Here is a 21335-nt window from a genome sequence, read left to right as displayed (position 1 = left end):
CCTCTAGCGTGCAGCATTCTGGAGATATTAATGATCACGTCAAAGATGTTTTTACAACACTGCAGACCTCAGGGGATCAATATTCTGAATGTAAAAGAAATGAGTTTGGAGACGTTAATGACTTCATGTTTGCGGGGTCAAAGTTGCAGCAATTGGCCAAAATTGCAAGGTCTGGAAAAAGTTGGTGCAATTGGTTGAATTCGCGGGAACGCAATGTTGCAACTTCCTGGAGGGACTGTCCACAACTATTCACAAACAAATCAAGAACACCGATGTACAAGGTAGTTTACTCAGACTCAATCTGTCCTGCTGCTTCAAATACTCACTTGGGCACCAGATGAGGATTCATACGCCGCTGAAAATAGTCCCTAACAAATAGCATTTCCTCCTGTTTGAAAACTATTTGTAAAAACTACAACGTGCAGCTTTTTTAGGGGATTTTTAGGCATTTTTTCAAAAACAAACGAGCATTTTTTAGTCGGTTTACATCATCGTGAAGAGGACAAGTGCTTAGTGTTATTAAAACAGTAACTTGTTGCTTTTGGTCTTTTCATGAGATTTTCTGAAGAAGAAAAATGAAGGCCGACATCTTCAAAAGCAAAAGCATCTCCAAAGTCTATCTGATAAAAAGCTTCATGCACACATGCAGGAGTTCCAGTGATAGACCTGAGGTATTAGAGAAGCTTGGTGAGATGTGAATGTCCCGCTTAGCCAGCGCTAATCGTGGATCAGTAACTTAGTGTTTGTGGTTCCTTCAGTATGTTCTGTGCATCGTTATTAAACCCAGAGTGGGGAGAAAGCACATCACTCAGTCCTGCTGTGGGACCGGGACTGCCAGCATTACCCTAGTGTCCTCTAAATCCCTCTGGAGTTTTTCAGCTTTGGTCTTTTCAAAGAGCAGGCTCTGCTCAAGCTCCTTTATGTGGGCATGCTCCAGCCTGGTCTGCGTCTGTTAGTAAGAGAGAGCAGGAAGAGAAGGAGAACAAACACCAATGCAACACTGACATGCCAGCTTTGTGCCACGAACAGAAAGACTTTAAAGAGAAGGCCGGAGAAAGAAAGAAAGAGACGGCTCTGTTTCTGTTTTATCAGCTGGTCGAGGACAAAGGAAAAGATTATTCAAATAATCTCAGAAACTTGTATTCGTCTTCTATTAGCGCTTGTTTGCTTGTAATCCTGGACTTAAAGGAGGCTAATTCAGGCTGTAATTCCTCTGAAGAGTGCTGAAGACAAGAGGCGAAGATGAAAGCGCATGAGAAGTCTGAAGGCGAGGCAGAGAGATGAAAACAGCTTTCAAGAAGAGGAGCGTGGATGAAAAGCGGGAAAAGAGGATGTAATGCAGGAAGTGCTGCAGATGGTTGGAAAAATCAGAGGAAGGGGGAGTGAATTAAGGATGAATGAATAAATAAACAGAGCAAGAAGAAGTTTGAGCAAGAAAGCAAATGAATGATTCAAAGAGTGCAGGAGAGGAAAAACCTGAAGACAGGATGATTGATTGAATCATCAGCTCCTAGTTTTTAAAGAAAAGTCAAAGCAGCCAATTCTAAAGTCAGTTAAGGTACGCCAACAGAGCAGGTAAAACAAAGGAGGTAAAACTCAGGTGTTCATCATTCGCATGCAAAAGGGTCGACTTTGTTTTCATAAAGACTTAAGCCGGGCTCAGACTACAGGAGGTTTAAAGTCAGTTTGCATCAAACACAAAACGATCTCAGCTCTGACTTCTGGATCTGTAAAAGCTTATTCAGAACAAAGGGGACGAACAACAAGTCTAAGAGACGCACAGGTGAAACTTTAGGACCTGCCTGCAACTGCAAAACCTGTAGTCTAAAATATTTGACCAGCAGTGACACGGCCATGACCTTAAGCCAATGAGAGCAGAAGATACATCGCAGGAAGGCGTCATCACACCTGCAACAGAGCGCCTTATCTTTTCTTTGTCCTTTTTGGTTTTTATCCTGCAGATGAGCGACAAACAACTTGGATCTTTAGCGACCAGCAGACACTTTGAGGAAAGAACTCCCGTCTGGTGCGTGATCCTGTGTCGTATCGCTTAAAGCATCTGCGTACACAGTTTGGAGACCCGACCGTGTTGTCTGTGATTCCTCCTCGTGACATGTCTTGTAATGTGTGACCCCCTGTCGTCAATCACTTGGAGCAGATGTCTGTTAGACATGAGTCTGGTTCTGCTCGAAGGTTTCTGCCTCTACTGCCAAATGTTGCTTCTCATGGTGGATTCATGTCGAGTCTCTCTCAATAAAAGAGTGTAGACCGGTGTAGACCGGCTCTTTTTGTTTAGAGTCTTAAGATAACTTTGTTATGATTTGGCGCTATACAAATAAACTTTGATTGATTGATTTATTGACTGTGCAATGTGCGAACTACAATGACTTAAAGGGCCAGTTCGCCCGATTATCAACCTCAGTCCTATCATGCTATTATGGAGAGCTAATTTCATTATGGTAGGAAAAAAATACAGTTTGGCTCGGTGCCTTTGGAGGACGCTATCCTCCAGGGAGCTTGCTAAACAACACTTCCTCAATCTAGGACGCCTGCCTCCGATGTCATGTCTCGTTCAGAATCATCAGGTTTGAAATGTAGACTGTATATTCTCGTCGTATTTCAGATTCTGTCCCGCTCTGAGCAGTTGTCTGCAAAGAAACGGTAGTATTTCATTCCAGCGTCTCTCGCTGGGCCGTTCCTTTCAGAGGGAGGAGCGCAATGCATGCTGGGTGTTGTAGGAATGTAGAATGGGCGAAACCACGAACTGTTTGTACAACTTTCTCCGCAGCTATGGCGCCAATTCCAAATATTATTGCTTCCATCTATTACAGAGAACACCAGCTGACTGACAGCGGCTCTTCCAGGGGAAAATTTGCTCCTTTAAAGATACTCCATTAGCTGTGTAATGTGATCAGTACAGCGATCTGACTACTTTAAAAGTCTTATAGTGTGGAAGTGCAATAAGTAGAAGCTTCACCGATTTTGTCCTATAATTCAAACATGCACAAACTACAGGAAATAATGCCGGAGCAAAGCACCACCTCACAGGGGGAGGCTGGTGTAAACAAAGCGTGTCTGAGGTGGAGCAACAACGTGCTGTAGTGATGCTCTGCAGTGACGAAGAACAAAGGCAGACGGCTGAACACGTCTGGATGAGAAAGCAGGCGTGGAGACGCCGTCAACTCTGCTGAGGTGAGATTTTAACTGTCAGTTTGAATATCTGTTAACAGTAGTACGCTAGCTAATGTTAGCTGCAGGGGATAGAACATTTACCATTGCTCGGCAAGAGCGTCAGCAGCTCTGTCTCTTAGCAGACTTCTCTCTCATCTGCAAGTAAGTAAAGTAAATCCCAAATATCAAGCAAATTGAAGGTATTGTGGTTCCAACGAGTCTGGGAGCTGTCGGGGGGACGACGGGATCTGTAAAGCCTCACATGAGCACATAATCTGGGCTGAACATCAGAACCAACAAAGAGCCCAGACAGGATCGGGGATGTATCGTCCTAAACCTCCTGTAGTCTGACCCCGGCTTAACTTCAACCAGAACTTAATCATCTATCCATTAAGTTTGTCAATTATTCAAACATGAACTTCCTCTCAGCGACAGCCTGACACGAGGGAGATAAGTAGCTGCAGTGAGTGATGTTTAATTGAGAGGCAGATTATATAACACGAGTTACCTCCAGGTCTCCTTTGGTGATGCAGGCTTCTTCCACGCTGAACTGCAGATCCTCCACTTTCCTGTCAAACAGGGACAATTACAGAGTTTCCTATGAGAGCAAATCGACTGTGCGTGTTCAGTGATGGAAAGTCGGGAACAACATTTACTCATGTACTCTACTTCAGCACAAATGTTATACTTCTCTTTCACTACATCTCAGAGGAAATATTGTCCTCTTTTACTCCCCTGCAGTCATCTGGCAGCTTTATGTATTTTATAAATAAAGATTTAAATGTGTAAATTGACAAAATATGACGCTGTGCTTCGTTTTAAACTCCCCAACAGCAACATTAATATCATGCTACTATATTAAGGGACAACTCTTCCAAAGTCAACTTTTACTTTAGTACTTAAAGGGGAGGTTTGTGATACCTGAGGAGTAGCTTAGCATCATTTTAAAAAAACTCTCTCACACAGCCTCTGCCTGAAACGACTCAGTCAGCTCTGTCCCTTTAAGAAACCCCGCCCCTTCAAGCCTGCTGTCTTCTGATTGGCCAGCTCTCTGAAGCCGGCTGAGGCTGCACTTTGTGTTTTCACAAAGTTCCCAGCAGCCTGCAGACTGAGCTGAAAAGCTTGGTGATTACTCCAACATACTTTGACCAACAGATCTGAAACTTCACCCACGTTTAGTCTGAACATCCAACATCGTAACATTCTATATATGTATGTTAAAATGTGAAACAGCATAAAACCCCCTCTTTAAAGGGATCGCTCTGATTTTTTTAAGTGGGGTTGTATGAGGTACTCATCAATTGTAAGTGTGCTACGTACAGTAGATATCAGTCAGCGCGACCCTGTTAGGAGAAGCCGGCCGGAGTTCCCACACTGAAGCTAAGCTAAGCACGGCTGCAGACGGGGTCAGGAGTACCAGGTAATTTACCCACTTAAAAGAGTCCTACATATAAACAAACATGTCAGTTTAAGTGTACGCTGTATTTTAGTTTTTTGTCACCGCTTCATCTTGGCGTCAGACAGCCCTTTGCCTCGGCACAATGTCTCACTCTGCAGAACGGCCGTGTATAGCTACGCACGCAGCGCACGGTATCAGATCAGAACAAATAAGAGAAAATACAAGATTATGGAAACGGCAGACTATCTCTTTAAGGTATATTCTGCTGTTAACACTTTCCTTTTACCAAAGGAAAATATTAAATGCAGGACTTAGAGTAGGAGTCCTTTTACCGAGTAGTAGTGCTACATATATTTAAATGTATTTTCTGCCACTCCGGGGTTTCTGGAGTTGACGTTGAGAAGTAGCGTGGGGTCATAGGAGTTATATTTATTGTTAAATAATAACAAAAATCTATCTGACGTGCCAGAGGTGATGTATTAAAGTTTCATTTAGGTTACGTTTAGTTGTTTCCTTAACTGTATCCTCAATAACATGAAGGATTTCTCTGGTTTGAATACTGCTGGAAAACTTTGTAACATTGTAAGTAACTCAACAAATGATATGACATTAGTTTGGTGTGTTCTTTGATATTTTAACATCACAAATTATCCCTCTAAGTAAAGAGTCCTTCTTCCACCACTGTCCTGCACAAATCAGTGACTGACTGTAATTACATCTATGAACAGTATCATCATGTGCAGGTGAAGTCAGAGCACCCACCTCTTCTCCTCCTCCAGCTGGTTGAGCAGCTCCACTTTGTCTCGGTCTGCTGCCTCCACCAGCGAACGCAGCTGATCCAGCTTTGCCTCCATCTCCACCGCATACTGTAACACACATGTTTTCCTGTCACTATTGATGATATTAAGGTTGTTTACATTATATTTAAGCCTTCATATTTTATTCAACTGGTTTGAACGTTTCTGGGACTCTAAGGGCGGCTTCACACCAGCCTCGTTCAGTCCGATTGAACTGAACCCTGGAGCACTTGTCCCCTCGGCGCGGTTCGTTTAGGTGGTGTGAACGCCAGGAATGAAACTCTGGCGCGGACCAAACAACCGGACCATGGTTCACTAGAAAAGACAGGTCTCGGTCGGTTTCCAAACGAACCACGGTCCGGTTTGATTCTGGTGAGAACGTAAACGGACTTAAAGTAGGACCAAATACAGGAAACAAACCATAAAGCTGTGCGTTGTATTGTTAAAGGTTTTGACATTTGCAGAGACGTGCAGCGAGATGAGTAGAGGACAGACGTGGGGGAGCGATGAGGAAATGCGCTGACCAAACAATTTCACAAATGCTTGTGGAAACGTACAAAAACTAAAGGAGAGTAGAACTGATTGAACTTTGGAACGATGTCGTTAAAATGATGAAGCAAAACTCTGACGAGAAAACATTAAAATCTGCGATCATATTGAGTCTGATTGATCAGTGTGTTCTCTCGCTTTGTTTCCTTGAGGGAGTTTTCCCGAGTGGAAACTTAGACCAATCAGAGAGCAGTTTCCTCGCGCATCAAAACTTTTGGTCCGCTGGTAAAAGCTGCTGTGTGAACAGAAACCAACCTCGAGGTAAATTGCAGCTTTGTAACAATTTGGTCTTTGATTCGGACCAAACAAACGGACTGTAGGTGTGAATGCGCCCGACGAGCTGAAGTTCTCGTGTGTCTCTTGGTGTTAGAAATTAATTATTACAGGTTTCCTTACATATAATAATGTACCTTACCAACTTTTAAATCACAACTTAAAACCAATTTTTATTCCCTGGCTTTTAACCTGTGTCGTTTTATTGTCTTATTACTGTATTTTCTTTGTTTTACAGGCTTTTATGTGTTTTATGTTTAAAACAGTGTTTTATTTCTGTGTATTTAATACACTGGGCAGCATTTTAGTAAACTTTGTTGTTTTTTTAAATGTGCTATATATATAATATATATAAAGTTGATTGAATTGGATTACAATGTTATAGTTAGTAGGTAAAGTTTAGAGCTAAAGCAAACCAGAGTGCTTCAAAAACACTGGAAAGAGAAACGAAACAGAACTACGGACAAAAAGCTTAAAAGATTAGAGCAGCAAAAGGCAGGGAATAAAAATGTGTCTTTAGCCTGGATTTAAAATAGAGGATGGAGGGAGAGTATTAACGTCACTTGTAATATTACATTTGATGTACATTAATAGAAAATGTATTGTTCATTGCAGGTTGTTGGATCATGGCCGAAGAACTCGCACGCTAATGACGGCCTCTGCATGAGGAATGTTTTCTGCATGAGTCACTGTGTGCAGTTTTCAGTTTGTTCTTTGCATGAAATTAAATCTGTAATACTATTAATACTGTAAAGTTAAAAAAATGAATCAGATAAGAAATTAAATATAATATCAAACATCAAAGAATATTTATTATTACAATACAAGTATTAAATCTAATAAGATAAATATAATATAGATATGTTATCGAAAATCTTCTCAGAAAAGATGTGAAATATAAATATTACATTTATTTGTAATAAACCCGTATCATTAGTAGCTATGTTAGTAGCTATAATTGCCCCCATTAGACTTTTTAAGTTTAAGCGTAAAACATAAAACTACAAAAAGACTTAGAAAAGCAAAAGCAATTCTTCTTTAGGTTCATTAAGTCATTTTCGAGGACGACTGAGCGAACAAGCTCATAGAAACAGAAAATGCTAACTTATTATGGTCTTAACAAGTTGTTGTTACAAATCCTGCAGATGTAGAGCTGCATGAACATCCCACAATTAACTTTATTATTCAGATTTAAAGTGTTAATCTACAAGATCTCAGTTTTGTTCTCTTTGGCGGCACCTGTGGTGATAAACGGTAATTGCAGGAGCACACTTCCCATGTATCCAGAGTAAAAGTCGCACCAGACATCTATAGTCTGAGTTATGTTGAACATAGACCAAATACACTGATGAATATGTGAAATAACTTTCTATGACAAGACTATATTTAAAGAATGAACTGGTGATGTCTTAGCTTAACTGTCTAAGATTTATTATTATTTTTGCCTGTGTTCTTGTTTGGGTGGAGATAACATCCATATACGTCTGTATTACCTGATCCCGTCCTTTCCTCAGCTGCACCATCTCCAGCTGCACCTCCCCTGCGTGGCTCGTTGCCTTCGCCACCTCACACCTCTCCAGGTCTCTCTCCGCCAGCAGCTGCTCGATGTGCTGCTGCTTCTCCTTCAGGGCCTCCTGCAGAGCTGTGGTGCCAGAGATCTTACGGGCGTACCGAGCAGACGTCTCCGTCAGCTGGAAAGATGCAGTGATAGATATATTTAAAATATGTCATAAAAAAACCTACAAAAAATTAGCTGTGAGGTTTGGGCGGGTTAGCGTGGGTCTTACCAGTCCTGCTCGGCTCGGTTTCCCGCTGATGGAGGAGGTGGCAGAGCTGAGCGAGCTGATGGAGGAAGCACTCGGGCTCCTCTTCAGGGTGGACCTCCTCCGGGAGCTCTTGGCCTTGGTCGGCGTTGTGCAGGGGAATCCGATACGTGTCACCTTATGGACCGGAGCGAACAAGCCGTACCTGGGCAGGCACTGGAAGTATCTGAGAGGGAAACGGGAGGCATGGACTGAAACCTCCACAGAAGGACTCAGGTGGTTTGATTGTGTTGAATCAGATCTTACACAATGGTGCTTTGTCCATGTTGTTTACCTGGTCCCTGCTACAGCGCCGTCATTCTTGCCCAGTGGCTCGTCTAGTTCCACTCCACACCAGTCTCCCTTTGCAAAGTCTGTCTCTCCCAGAAACCGCACCACTCCTGCCTTTGTACCTCCGACCTGCACACAAACAAAGAATCAAATGACCTCATCTTTAACTAATGTGTGCATTCAACTCTCATTTGTTTTGGGGGGTTTTCCAGGACGGAGCCCTTAAATGGACAAAAACACAGGATGTAAACATGCTGGAGTTAGCATACGGTGTCTTGTGACAGATTTAATTACCCACTCATCCAATATTTATAGCTGAACTCGTCTTACAAACACTGAACATATGGGTCTTTGAGTAAGCACGTGCCACCTGCTGATGCTTAAGTAGAGTTCAGAACAACATCACACTTTCCTCAGGTGGTGCACTATTACAGAGCATGTTGTGTTCCTACTTAAGCTGTTGGCATCTTCACATAGTCAGTTATTACAGGGATTCAGTCTTCAGTCTTTAACACATTAAACTCTTTAATCGAGGTCCGCCAGTAGCTACATGAATCCATCCATCCATTATCACAGAGACAGACAATGAGCATGTCTTTGGACTGTGGGAGGAAGCCGGAGTACCCGGAGGGAACCCACGCATGCACAGGGAGAGCATTCAAACTCCACACAGACAGGCCCACTACGTCTGAACCGGGATTCAAACCAGGAACTTTCTAGCTGTGAGGCGACAGCACGAACCCCTGCACCACCGTGCAACCCACCAGCTACATTAATACATTTTCTAATTCTGATGTAATTTCTTACAGTTTTTATAAATGCTTCATATAAGTAGGTTATGTAAGTCAATACACCATTTAAATCCATAAAACATTTGTTCTTACATTTTATAAATTTGCTGCTTTTTCATCAAATGTTGCTAATAAAAACAAAACAGAAAAATTTGATTTTTTTTATTTAAGAGACTTGAATTGAATTCGTTTCTCTTACTACGTTTGTTGCGCCTTTAATGCCAAAAACACAAAGTTTAATTCCTTTGGTTGACGACCTACTTCTGGATAAACCTGATTCTGATTCTAGTATATAAAAAGAGCACGGAGCTTCTCACCAGCACGCGGTCTCCCAGCCTCAGCTCTCTCTTGTTCTTCTTCATGGATTCTGTGTCGGAGATGTTCGACACCGACTCGGTGGATGCGATGTGCATTCTCTGAAGTGCTGTCTTGATGCCGCTGCCCTGAGCTAAACAAAGAGAAACACTTATTCTGAAATGAAAATAAACAGCAAACAGAAGTAAAGAAAAACAACACAGGTATCATGTTTACCAGCTGAGGTAGTGCCAGCAGGCGCAGACTCGGTTGTTGCAGGTGCAGCCGCTCCTGGCGCTGGACTGGCCTGACCCCCGTTCGCCTCCTTCTCCGGCAGCGGAGTCTTGGAGAGCTTTGACGGTCGCGTGAAAATCCCCTTCCCATCCTCACACTGGAAGTATCGGACCCCCGCCACCGACCCGTCATTCTTCCCGATTGGTTCATCCAGCACGATTCCTGCCCACTGGCCTGGAGCAAACTGTGTTCCCCCGATGAACTGCACGTAGCCGGGCTTGTTGCCATTGACCCAGACCCGCTCTCCGATCTGAAACTCCTCCTGGGTCGGGGAGGTCACAGCGCCGGGGGGTTTCTCAGGAGGAACTGGCTTCTGAGTACCTGAAGTCACATCACACAGGTCAGTTAAAGGTCACACTCAGGAGGCTTGCAGCCAGTTTACCGATTTTTTAACCTCAGTCCTATCATGCTATCATGGGGAGCTAATGCCATTATGGTAGGAAGAAATGCAATCTCGCTCTGTGACTTTGGAGGACGCTATCCGCTTCTCCAATGGGCCCTGGAAAACCTCCGCCAGACTACATAAAACACGTCATCTGGCGGAGGCCAGGGAGCTCGCTAAACTACACTTCCTCAATCTTGGACGCCGCCTCCGATGTCATGTCTTGTTCAGAATCGTCAGGTTTGAAATGTAGACTGCAGACCTGAAGAGTTTTTAGACGATCCACCGGTATATTCTCGTCGTATTTCAGATTCTGTCTCGCTCTGAGCTGTTGCCTGCAGCGAAACGGTAGTATGTCACTCCAGCGTCTCTCGCTGGGCCGTTCCTTTCAGAGGGAGGGACGCAATGCACGCTGGGTGTTGTAGGAATGTAGGAGGGGCGAAACACGAGCTGTTTGTACGACTTTCTCTACAGCTATGGCGCCAAGTTCAAATATTATTGCTTCTATGGATTACAGAGAACACCAGCTTTGACTGATGAGCTTTTTCCAGGGGAGAACTGCTCCTTTAAATAGAGCGCCAAAGGAGAAGTCGTCTTGCATGAAGGCAGGGGTCGCTCCATTCATTACGTAAATACTCATGAACATCAGACAGTCAACTTCAACAGTTGTAAAGCAATAAAAAGATGGACTCCGTAATCATACTGACAACCTGCTGTGGTTCAGTGCAGCCTCAATGGTTACCTGTGCTAACAACACATCACCCCACCCTTCTTTGCATCCTATTTTCATGATGTTCCTCTTGTTTACTGCTTAATTTTCATGTTTTACACACAAACGTTCTCTTGTATTTTCCAGGTCAGGACCGTCTGTTGCATGTAGTTGAACAGAAGCTGCGGCTCATGCGATTTTAAATGTGATTACATTCATGCTTTATGAAAATGAAAGTCTTCCTTTAATATATTTTATTGTAAATGACTTGAATTCTTTCTCACCAGAGGATGGAGACATCTTTCCCGGCACCCCGGATGGACGGGCTATCTTAGTTGGGGGTTTGAGCCCGCTGACTTTGCCTGATGTGCTCATGGCTGCTGGTTTGTCCATGTGTAGCAGGGGCACCTGTGGGGCGTCTGGCCTGATCAAGGTGGGGGATTAGGCCTTCCCCACCACCCCATAAAGTCCCAGTGTGATGAAGGGGAGCTGCAAAAGCCAAACAAAATGCTACGTGAATCAATCGAAATATTAAACAACATGGTGGAAAAATATGGGACTTTTTCGTGTTGTATTTTAGGAGTCTTGCAGAGACTTCAAACAGAGACTTTGTTTTTCTTACAATAAACTTTTGTGTCCATAAAATCAACAAACGATTAATCCATAAAATGAATCGGATCCAGTGTTATAAACAATAAAACATGGAAACCAGCACACCACCTGTGACTACAGCAGCGTCTCTGTACTCCTCCTTCTGTATGTCACAACCCAGTGTTTATTATCTAATAAATGTGGCGTCCAGCTGACCGTCTGCAGCTTTACTTTGGTGCCATGAAGACAAACACCTTCGGTTTTATGGCACTTCTTTAATAAATTGGTGCTTATTTTCCACTGAAGTGAGTCATTGCTTTCTCTGGATGAGCTGTGCTTTTCTTCCTGCAGGTCTCGTAGGTGTCGGGCAGCAGCTCGACCAATTTATTCATAAAACAGATGATTCATTCCGAGAGCAACTAGGTCAAGACAGACATTTTGTTTCACACTGTAAAGGCTGATAATATTACGCTCTAAATAACCACCCACTACATGGATGAAAATAATCTATTACATTACCCGACAAGTGTCTATTCCTGAGCATTGTTTATTTTTGTTTAGACACATTTGAGTTCCTACTTTCTCCCCTACTTAACAGTTCTGTTTAATTATTTCCTCTTCCTGCCTTGGTTCATGTTCCTCTTTACTGTGTTTTAATTATCACAACCAGGGAAACAGAAGTGGTCCATTTTCTCAGTCAGTGCTTCTTCATTTAAGTTGTGGCGCTAACATCTGTTGTCATGCCAAATAAATACAGTGAAATGTTAGAGAAACCCAGGAGGTCGTTAAACAAAACTTACTTCTGTTCTAGAAAAGTTCCCAAATCCTCAATGACTTTTCCAACATTTAAATAAAACAATATTCCATCTGCTGCTCGATTAAAAACACTTTTTACCCGTTCCTTATATTGCAACTCTGACTTATATCCAGGTAGCAGAAACTGAATCAGAAATAACATCTATAAAATTAAATTATACGAGATATTTAAACATTTAAATATCAGTTAGTTTCTCCAGCTACAAACTTTAGACACATTTCCACTGAAAGTACCAAGAACTTATCGTCCCTACTACTTCTCAAAAGGAAGTATTCAGATATTTAAGTCCCAGGAACAACTTTTCAAAAGGAGGTACTAAGAAGAAGAAGAACTAACTTTTAGTTTAACTTTGAAAGGAAGTATCCAGAACTTTTAGTCAGAGGGAGTACTTCTAAAAGGGAAGTATCCCTCTATCTTTTAGTCCCAGGAACTACTCATAAGAAAGAACCCAAATGTCTTAATCCCAGGGACCACTTTCTGAATTAAATACTTTTCAAAAGAAAGTACCCGGAACTTTTAGTCCCAGGAACTACTTCTTCAGGAAATATATAGATATTTAAGTCTCAAAGTAACTTATTTTCAAAAGGAACTACTAAGAACTCTTAGTCCAGGATATTACTTTTCAAAGGAAGCACTTTGCCCAGAACCTTTAGTTCAAGGAAATATTTTTTTTTAAAAAGGAAGCACCTGGAACTTTTAGACACAGGAAGTTATTTTCCAAAGGAAGCATCTGGAACTTTTACTCCCATAAACTATTTTTATGAAAGGGGGTACCCAGAACTTTTAGTCAGAGGAAGTACTTCTGAAAGGGAATTATTCCTGTATCTTTTAGTCCTAAGAACTATTTCTCAAAAGGAAGAACCCAGATTTCTTAGTCCGAGACCACTTTTAGAATGCAATACTTTGCAAAAGAAAGTGTCCAGAAGTATTTTTTAAAAGGAAGGATCTTTTAGTCCCAGGAACTACTTTTTTAGAGGAAGTACCCAGATCTTTTAGTCCGAGGAGCTACCTCTCAAAAAGTAAGTACCTGGGTGTTTTAGTCCCAAGAAGTACTTTTAAAAAGAAAGCAACTGGATCTCTTAGTCCCAGGAACTTCTTTTAAAATGAAATATTTTACAAAAGAAAGTACAGAGAACTTTTAGTCCAACGAACTACCTCTCACAAAGTTAGTACTTGGGTCTTGTAGTCCCAAGAAGTAGGCTACTTTTTAAAAGATACCATCCTAAACTTTTAGTCCCATTAAGTACTTCTTAAAAGGAAGCAACTTGATCTCTTAGTCCCAGGAACTAAATTTTAAATAAAATGTTTTATAAAAGAAAGTACCTAGAACCTTTAGTCCAAGGAACTACTTATCAAAAAGGAAGTACCTGCATCTTTTAGCCTCAATAAGTACTATGCAAAATATAGTAACCAGAACTTTAAGTCCCGAGAAATACTTTTCAAAAGGTGCACCTGAAACTCTTCGCCGCAGAAACTACTTCTCAAATGAAGTAAAAGGATCTTTTAGGCCCAGGAACTACTTTAACTTGGGCAAAGAGGCCAAGTTCTGAAATCCCCAAGAAAATGAATCCGACCATGGTGTCTAGGTGTTGAACAGTATCCTGTTATTTTGTCAGATAATCACCCAATAAATATGTCACATAGTTTTATTTCTTTTATTTCACATCTCGTGATATTGAGCAGGAAAACTCATTTGTTTTGGCTGCATATTTTTGTATTTATGGTGCATGGAAGATAAGGTGTGATTCAGACTGATCTTATGCAATGCGCAGGTAACATTAGAAGCCATGTCTGCTGTTACACTACCTCATCCCTGCTCCCTCCGCCCAGCCGGTGCTGCCAGACCAAAACAACAAGCACACCCAGAGCTGTCAAACCCATCGTGTGGCTCCACAGCCTCTGCTAGCATCTCAGACTGTCCACTGCTTTGTTTTCAGCCTCACACAGGCAGTCTCGCCTTAAATGAACCAACCATGAATATATAATAAGTCATTGTTGCAGATGATGACACAGGTCGTGTTGTTTGTGTCTGGGCTGGGCTCCTTTTACTTGCTGCATTTCTGGAGGCAGTAACTTAAACCGCCTTAAACACTTTCCCTTCAACATGGACCACATTTTATTTCACATTCTTGGGTTTAATTAATTAAACATGTTATTTGGCAGTGTTTTACGTTTGGTTAAACTTATGATGTTATATCTTCATGTCCAGGAAGCTTCGGTCCCTGCTGGAATGCGTTCCTGAAGCTAGCTAGCTTTGGATTAGCATAAACTAAGGGTAAATTTAAGACAACGTTTCACACAAATGACATGATAATAAAGCAAATTAAGAGCAGACAGTCGTGGAAAGAGTTCCTGTTAAAGCTTACTTGTTCTCTCTTGTTGAACTGGGTCTCGGTTAGGGATGCCGTGGGTGAGTAGGTGCAGCGTACCTCGCACCGTTACATGTTTTTCCAGCGTCTCTTCTTTCCCAGCCCCAGCCCGTCCGACAGCATGACGTCACCTTGGGAACTAGTGCTGCCTTCACGGGACCGAGCGTATGCTCTGTTTATCTCAGCTCTAACATGGTAAAATACGACTTATCGACTCCAAAAAGACACAAACACAAAGGGAAAAGGCAATAAGTTGCGATAATGTAATTTTTGTTGTTTATCCTGATGTTTAAATTATTTATTTAAAAAAAAAAGTGACAAAGACTGGAAGTTGAAATATGTGAAAATTACATGCCCACGGAAAGGCCAAAAAATAAAATAAAAAAATTATAGGAAAAAAGACATCACTGTTAGCGTTATTGGTTCAAATGAACATACTAGACTTACGGTATTGCAGAAAAATTAACACACTTTAAAGTAGATGTGAAGTCTATAGGTTGATTTGCAGTTTGCCGACAGTCATCCAAACGTCTCTCCGGCGATTCACTTGATTTAATTTGTAATGTAAATATTAATTTAATATGTGGCACGAAATCAGAGCTAATTGTTAATAGAAATCGTGATTGACTATTTGAAGGACTAGATTAACTACTTTTCCTAGAGATTGTGGTTATATAAATATTTAATATTAATCACCTGCCAGAAATAGCTACCTTTACATGCATTGTAAGTGCATTAAATGTCTATCGTTAAACAGTGCAACCACACGCAAGTATCAAAGCCCATTTCCCCCACTGTAATGATTAAAAAAAACCCATACAAGTCATTATGAGTTAGAATCAGAAATAATGAGAACAAACAATAATGGATAAGCATCTCAAAATAATGACCCAGTTTCTCAGAATAATAACATAGAAAATCAAAATAATGACTAACTGTTGCATCTCACATTGAGAGCATCACTTGTCTTCGTCTTTTGAGATACCAAGCCATTGTTCGAAGATACTTACTGACTTACAGGGTGTTTTTATTTACATTACAGTGGCAGTATACAGAATTAAGCTGCTTATATTTAAGGCTGGATATTTTTGTTCAGTCACAGCAAAACCTGTTCTCTACATTTTATTATGGTAATAAACTCTGATAATGGGAGTTTTATCAGTAGCCAGGGCTAAAGCATGCATTATGCACTCATGAACAAGTTCAAATAGCAACTGGCTTCATATCCTTCTACCATCAACAGTGGAAATATCATTCTCTGTCATATCCGTCTGTTCATCACTCCTTCTCAGCAGTTTATTCAGGAGCTTCTTGAAGGTGCCGCTGAAAGCCGGGCTGGAGAAATAATACACCACCGGGTTGAGGACGCTGTTGAAGTAGGTGAAACACACCGATGTGTAGAAAGCCAGGTTGGCTGTTTCAAAGTACTTGCATTCATCATACCACGCCTTGAGGACCCACACAGCTATGCGGGATATAGTGCTGGGGAAGAAGCAGATAATGAAGATCAGAGCCACAGCCAGGACAAACTGAACGGCCCGTTTGATTTTCCCTTGTTTGTCCACAGTTCTGCTTCTCAGCTGCCACGTGATCCTGATAGTGCAGAAAGCGACGATTGTTGCGGGGAGGAAGAACTGGAGGACGTAGAAGGTGTTGTGCCAGGTGGAGAGGGGGCTGAAACCCATGCAGATGTTGAAACTCTCACACTGTGTACGGTTGTTGTTGTCAAAGAAGTGCTCATTGGCGAAAAGATAGCCCGTAGCGAGGAAAATAAGACCCCAGAGGAAGAGCGAGACCCAGAGAGCGTAGCTGAGGCCAAAGCGGTTGATCCGGTTCAAGGGGTGGACGATCTTGAAGTAACGGTCGACGGCTACAGCCGTGAGGAAGAAGATTCCTGCTGCACGGTTTGCTGCGAGCAGAAAGAGAAGGATTCGACACATGGCATCGCCGTACAGCCAGTTCTTCCCACGCCGGTAGTAGTCTGCTCTGAAAGGGAGGCAGAACAGCACGATGGAGTCCGCAACAGCCAGGTGAGTCAGGTACACGGAGTTTGGCTTCCATGTATCCATGTGAAAGATGAACATCCACAAGGCGACAAAGTTCCCCATCAGCCCGAACATGAACTCAAGGATCAGAATCGGAGGCAAAACCTGGTCCAGGATGGGAGACTCGAAGGCGCAGCACACATCCAAGTCAGTGACATTCATCCTTTAAAACGTCGATATGAAGCAGAGCACAAACTGCCGCTCCACGCAGAGTCAACACAGACAGAGGCTGTACCAGCTGACTTCTTTGGTAGGGAATCATGTTTGCGGTTATGCAAACGATTCTCAGACAAACACGCTAATTCCTAAGTGGAGCGAACATCTGCGCACCGTGTTATCTTTTGGGGAAGTGCTATTGACCCGGAGGAGCGTGGAAACAACTGTAAATGTTATCTGTCTGGGGAGTGTGGCCTCATTATAAAACTATTATGCAGGAGAATAAGGTTCACTCATGGGGATAGAGAGGGACGCCTGAAAAACAAGCAACCTGCGGCCATTCAAGTGACTCATAAACCCTGAAAAGAAATCATTTTTAATACTTTTAGAAACGGACAGAAACCCATTGAAACAAACTTGGAAGGACGACGTTTGAGTGTACAGGCGAAGGAGACTGAAATTTATTAGCCTACAGTTTGCTTGAGTGAAGAACATTTGGGAGGGAGTCACGTCATACCACACCTTTGGCAAACGAGAGAGAAAGCAGCTATTAACTAAAAAAATGCCAAGTGAGTGGCCAAGTCCGCAGCTTTTTATGAACAGTAAATAAAATAGGTATAAAATGACTTAATGTGTACATTTGGCCAGGTTTTTGTCGCTGTTACAGGTCACATCCATTTCAGTAAAAGTGCATATTTGGTCTTCACTTCTTCACTTCACCCAGATCATCGATGCTGTCATCATCCACCTGCAACACAGACACACACTCAACTAAATATTTAAGTACGATTTCTTTCCATTTCTAAACGGATATAAATTGACATGAACAGGTTTGACATTTGTCAAACAATAAATAAAGTTACTCTAAAATTGGATTTCAAAATTCCACATCAATGGATGCCGACAAAAATGACTCGACGCTACAACCAGTCAGAGCAACTAAACAGGCGACAGTTTGGCTAGCTGTGTCTAGTTCCAAAATCCAACTCATTACAAATAGACGTTAGACATTACTTTCTTAGTAGCACTTAGCATTTGTATACAATGAGAACAACCATCCAGTTTGTTTTTAAACAGCAGATCTCGAACGTTGCCTTCTTGGTTGTTTGCAAACATGCCTTACAGCCCTTATGCAGCATTCCAGACAACTGAGAACTCGAGATTTTCCGACCTCCGACTAGAAAAATTGCTATGGAACACCATTCAAAAGGCGGAGTTCCTACTTGTGAACTCAGGGAAGATTCATGTTCCCCCGACTTCACAGAGAATCAGATTTCTGTCGTCACACAACAATGGCCGCACCCACAGAGAGGGAAATCGTTAGAAACGACTGAAAGGCAACATAATATATATTTGCCTGCTACTATCGTATAGTAACACGTCTGCATGGAAATCTTTTATAAAGAAATGTCACCAATGTGATGAGGTAGCTGGTTACTATAAATAATCTCTGAAAGTTATCTTCTCTCCACAAAAGTTAAGTGAGGCAAGTAAGCTGAACTGTTAAATTCATAAACATCGCTTTGTCATGGTCGGCCATGTTTTTTAATTTACATTAGGCGTGGTGCACGAGTTGCCAGTTGTAGGGAACACAGCATTAGATCTGCTACATATTAGATAAACGGTTGCGATTGGTCAGGGCAAATAAAACATGAGCTTGAAGGTTATTCTGACTTACAAACTAAGACACGAGTAAGACAAGATAACATGAATCCAGGCAACTCACCTCAGGCCACTTCTCTTGAATGACGTCGATAATGTCATCTGTAAAATCTCCCTGAATGATTATTTCATCCTCTGCTGTTACTGAGGCACCACAAGAGAATTTCTGGGCAAAGAACCGCTGAGCCTCTTTGAGTTCAATGTCTGCAAGAGGTGTCACAGAAGTCATGTTACTAATAAAGCGTTAAGAGAAAAAGAATAGAAGCATTGTTGAGATTAATAAAGAGAACTAAACTCTTACCAAATGTTGCCAGGCCGCACACACGTGTGACATATTTCTTCTTGGCTCTTGGAATCTTTGCTATCGTAACTTTCTGAGGAACAGTCTTCTTTTTTTGTTTGATCTGGCCTCTTCCGCCTTAAAAAAAGGTAACAAAAATAAACAGATTGAAATCTGTCGAACCTCTTGAGGTGAAACAAGAAATCAAATCAACTAGAGAGGAAGAGCAGAGATTTGTTGGTCTTAACAAACCTCTCTTCTGTTTCTTCTTCTCCTCCTCCTCGCCTGCAGGGGGAGCTTCTCCAGTGCCGGTTTCCTGCCTGGGTGCATTTGATGCTGGGCCAGTTGGACAGAAGGAAAAAAGGAAAATATCAAAACCACTCGGCCAACAAAAATACTTCTACCTTTTGGATGACTATAGGAAGGCACTAACATAAGCTGGGCCATAAAAATGCCATTTTACCAAGCTTTATATTTGGGTTAAAATATTTAGAGACATGTAGATTTGGGAGAAACCGAAGAAAAACTGCTTTGACCAAAATCTTAAATGACACTCACCTACAGTCATCCTGGCAAATACATCTGGGAAGTTCTTCTCAAGCCAATGCCTACATTTGGCCGGCTCAGGCATGTACTCACAGTACTGCAGACACAACAGAGTAGATTCAGTTATACCTTAAAGGACAGCTTTAATTTGTTTGGGCAACACAATCAAATATCCTCTTTGTCTGATTATCAAACTTACCTCGGTAGGCAGAGAGCACACTGCAGAGAAAAAAAACAAAACGGTCATCAAATTTTAAAAAGGCACCGACATACATCTTATAGTGAAAATGGCTTAAATGTTATATACAGTACCTCCACAATAAAGAACTTTCAGTGGGTACTTTGAATCAGGGTCGACTGGTCCATGTTCTGATCTGCTTTCTGAAGAACCAGATTCCATCTCAGTAGTAGCCATCACAATTTATCTAGAAAAAGGACAAATAAATTGACAAAAAATTAATGGACTGGATACAAATAAGTTGTGAATAAAAGCCTGAAGCCTTTTAATCCTCATCCAGCTTAAAGAGCAATGATAAATGCCTCCAGGTTTGTTATCTTCTGAATTCAGTGTGGGCATGAGTGAACAAGGTTCCTGCCAATATTTCATCATGCTAGCTTGCTTGGCAAACACTCTGCTCATATCCTTTACTGTCAGCAGCACAGAGCAGATACATGAGCAGCAACTAGCTAACACCATGACACAGACTTATGTGAACTGAAATAGTACACAGGTCAGTCCCACAGGGGCTAATTTAATGCAAAACTGCATTCCAACTGATAGTTGGCTTCATAGCATAGAAGAAGTCAGCAGAACTAGCTTTAGCTGGCTAACACATGCGGCTATTTTACAGTTGGTGGGCTATTAAAAAGATAATTTAGGTACTCTACTTGTTGTAATGTCTATAATGTCTATATCACAGTTGTCATAGAAATTAGCATTACATGAACAAACTGTACCTTGCGGAAAAAATTTCCCCGGATTTAGTTTCAGTGGATTCATTCATAAGATAACGTTGACTCACCCAGCTGTCACCGTTAGCAGCTCAGTTTATTGGCTTTAGCTTAGCAGGCTAGCTAAGCTAACGCACCGCTAACTGAACAGGCTCTGTTGCTAAATATAACTGAATTAACATTTAAGAAACGTCGACTTACGTACCCCACAAACTATACTCTTAAAATTGTTGAATGTTCAGTGAATCCGCTCGCATTATTCACCTTAGTTTGACTTTTAGATAACCATTCTTATTGAATAAGGTTTAGTTGGCGTACTTTGAGCACGCCTAGCAGCGCTTCTTGTTTTAGTTGTTGAAGTGGACGATACGCAGCGTTGATATGCAACAGCGCCCCCTGGTGCCCGGAGGAAGACCACTCAACTGCTTATTGCTGGCGGAAGTATTCTTCTTCAATTTTTTTTTTAAATTAGGAGTAATTTATGGTATGAGTCAAAGTATAAGAACACTTAGACATATTTGCAAATATGTTATATATATATTTAATTTAATCATACGCACGTAGGAGAAATTATATGAACTAAATAATGCAATTTAACTCTAAATGTTCAATTATATTTTTACTGGTTTGGGCTGAAGGCTCCAAAGTCTCCAAAATGAATGACAATAAAAATAAAACCATGGGTGTTTTTCCATTCTTGCACTTTGTTAACCCCATAGATTGTTTAAAAAAATAGTTAATCCTTCTTTTATTTTGAAAGTCCCACCGTGAAAGTTTGTCGACTTTTATGCTTCCTGGGCTGTGTATTTCTAGGATAAGACTCGCTGAACGGAAGCAATATATTCATCAGGCTATCTTTGAGCTCCCAAAAACGACGTTTATGGGTTTATACAGGACTTTAATCACAGTCATATAAATGTATTTCGGATACTTAGTGGAAATAGTGAGAAAACAATTCCGGGATGTGTTTTTGTGTGACGTAATCATCCAATCCTTGTCTTTCTACTTCACTCATTTACATTCAAAAGTTAAACTATCCTTGCTGCTAGCTAACGTTAGCTAGAAATGTTGAAAAGAGAACTTTTCTGGAGACTGTTATTTTCAGCTGACGATATTTGAATTAACGTAGTGTTCATTATATAAGCACTAAAGTTATTTCGATTCTT

General features: G+C 41.5%; 3 protein-coding genes across 4 annotated transcripts in view; all 3 read right to left on the bottom strand.

Moving 5' to 3' along the window:
* The window catches only part of clip1b (CAP-GLY domain containing linker protein 1b), a 49749-nt gene extending 35136 nt beyond the window's left edge, over window positions 1-14613 (bottom strand). Inside the window, exons 1-10 of one of the 2 annotated variants that reach the window (XM_069673576.1) lie at window positions 14527-14613; window positions 11037-11241; window positions 9605-9982; window positions 9391-9521; window positions 8287-8411; window positions 7977-8178; window positions 7683-7880; window positions 5333-5436; window positions 3680-3740; window positions 845-949 (exon numbers count right to left, since the gene is read on the bottom strand). In XM_069673576.1, coding sequence (XP_069529677.1) covers window positions 845-949; window positions 3680-3740; window positions 5333-5436; window positions 7683-7880; window positions 7977-8178; window positions 8287-8411; window positions 9391-9521; window positions 9605-9982; window positions 11037-11145 — 1413 coding nt within the window. In that variant the 5' untranslated portion in view covers window positions 11146-11241; window positions 14527-14613. The remainder of the gene's footprint in view (window positions 1-844; window positions 950-3679; window positions 3741-5332; window positions 5437-7682; window positions 7881-7976; window positions 8179-8286; window positions 8412-9390; window positions 9522-9604; window positions 9983-11036; window positions 11242-14526) is intronic. The other variant, XM_069673577.1, reaches the window with a different exon arrangement.
* A 1136-nt stretch (window positions 14614-15749) lies between these two features.
* LOC138602459 (hydroxycarboxylic acid receptor 2-like) lies at window positions 15750-16736 on the bottom strand. Its single transcript, XM_069673939.1, has one exon. It carries the CDS (start codon window positions 16734-16736, stop codon window positions 15750-15752), a length of 987 nt encoding a protein of 328 aa, XP_069530040.1.
* A 425-nt stretch (window positions 16737-17161) lies between these two features.
* denr (density-regulated protein) lies at window positions 17162-20519 on the bottom strand. The gene is made up of 8 exons (XM_069673374.1): window positions 20375-20519; window positions 19531-19643; window positions 19418-19437; window positions 19231-19315; window positions 18925-19008; window positions 18694-18810; window positions 18457-18596; window positions 17162-17478 (listed from the first exon to the last, which is right to left on the bottom strand). Exons 2-8 carry the CDS (start codon window positions 19631-19633, stop codon window positions 17434-17436), a joined length of 594 nt encoding a protein of 197 aa, XP_069529475.1. The 5' UTR covers window positions 19634-19643; window positions 20375-20519; the 3' UTR covers window positions 17162-17433.
* Between the last annotated feature and the right edge of the window lie 816 nt (window positions 20520-21335).

Source organism: Semicossyphus pulcher, unplaced genomic scaffold (assembly GCF_022749685.1).
Source record: "Semicossyphus pulcher isolate SPU_LCO1_2020_fin unplaced genomic scaffold, fSemPul1.0.p SCAF_22, whole genome shotgun sequence".
Classification (NCBI taxonomy): Eukaryota; Metazoa; Chordata; class Actinopteri; order Labriformes; family Labridae; genus Semicossyphus; species Semicossyphus pulcher.
Note: the sequence above shows the minus strand (reverse complement) of the source record. Positions and strands in the feature narration are given on the sequence as shown.

Coding starts and splice junctions, on each gene's coding strand:
- LOC138602459 (XM_069673939.1), bottom strand. CDS start 16,736: ATGAATGTCACTGACTTGGATGTGTGCTGCGCCTTCGAGTCTCCCATC.
- denr (XM_069673374.1), bottom strand. CDS start 19,633: ATGGCTACTACTGAGATGGAATCTGGTTCTTCAGAAAGCAGATCAGAA. Junction 19,438..19,530: donor GAAAGTTCTTTATTGTGGAG/GTACTGTATATA, acceptor TTTTCTCTGCAG/TGTGCTCTCTGCCTACCGAG. Junction 17,479..18,456: donor TTCAAGAGAAGTGGCCTGAG/GTGAGTTGCCTG, acceptor TCTGTGTTGCAG/GTGGATGATGACAGCATCGA.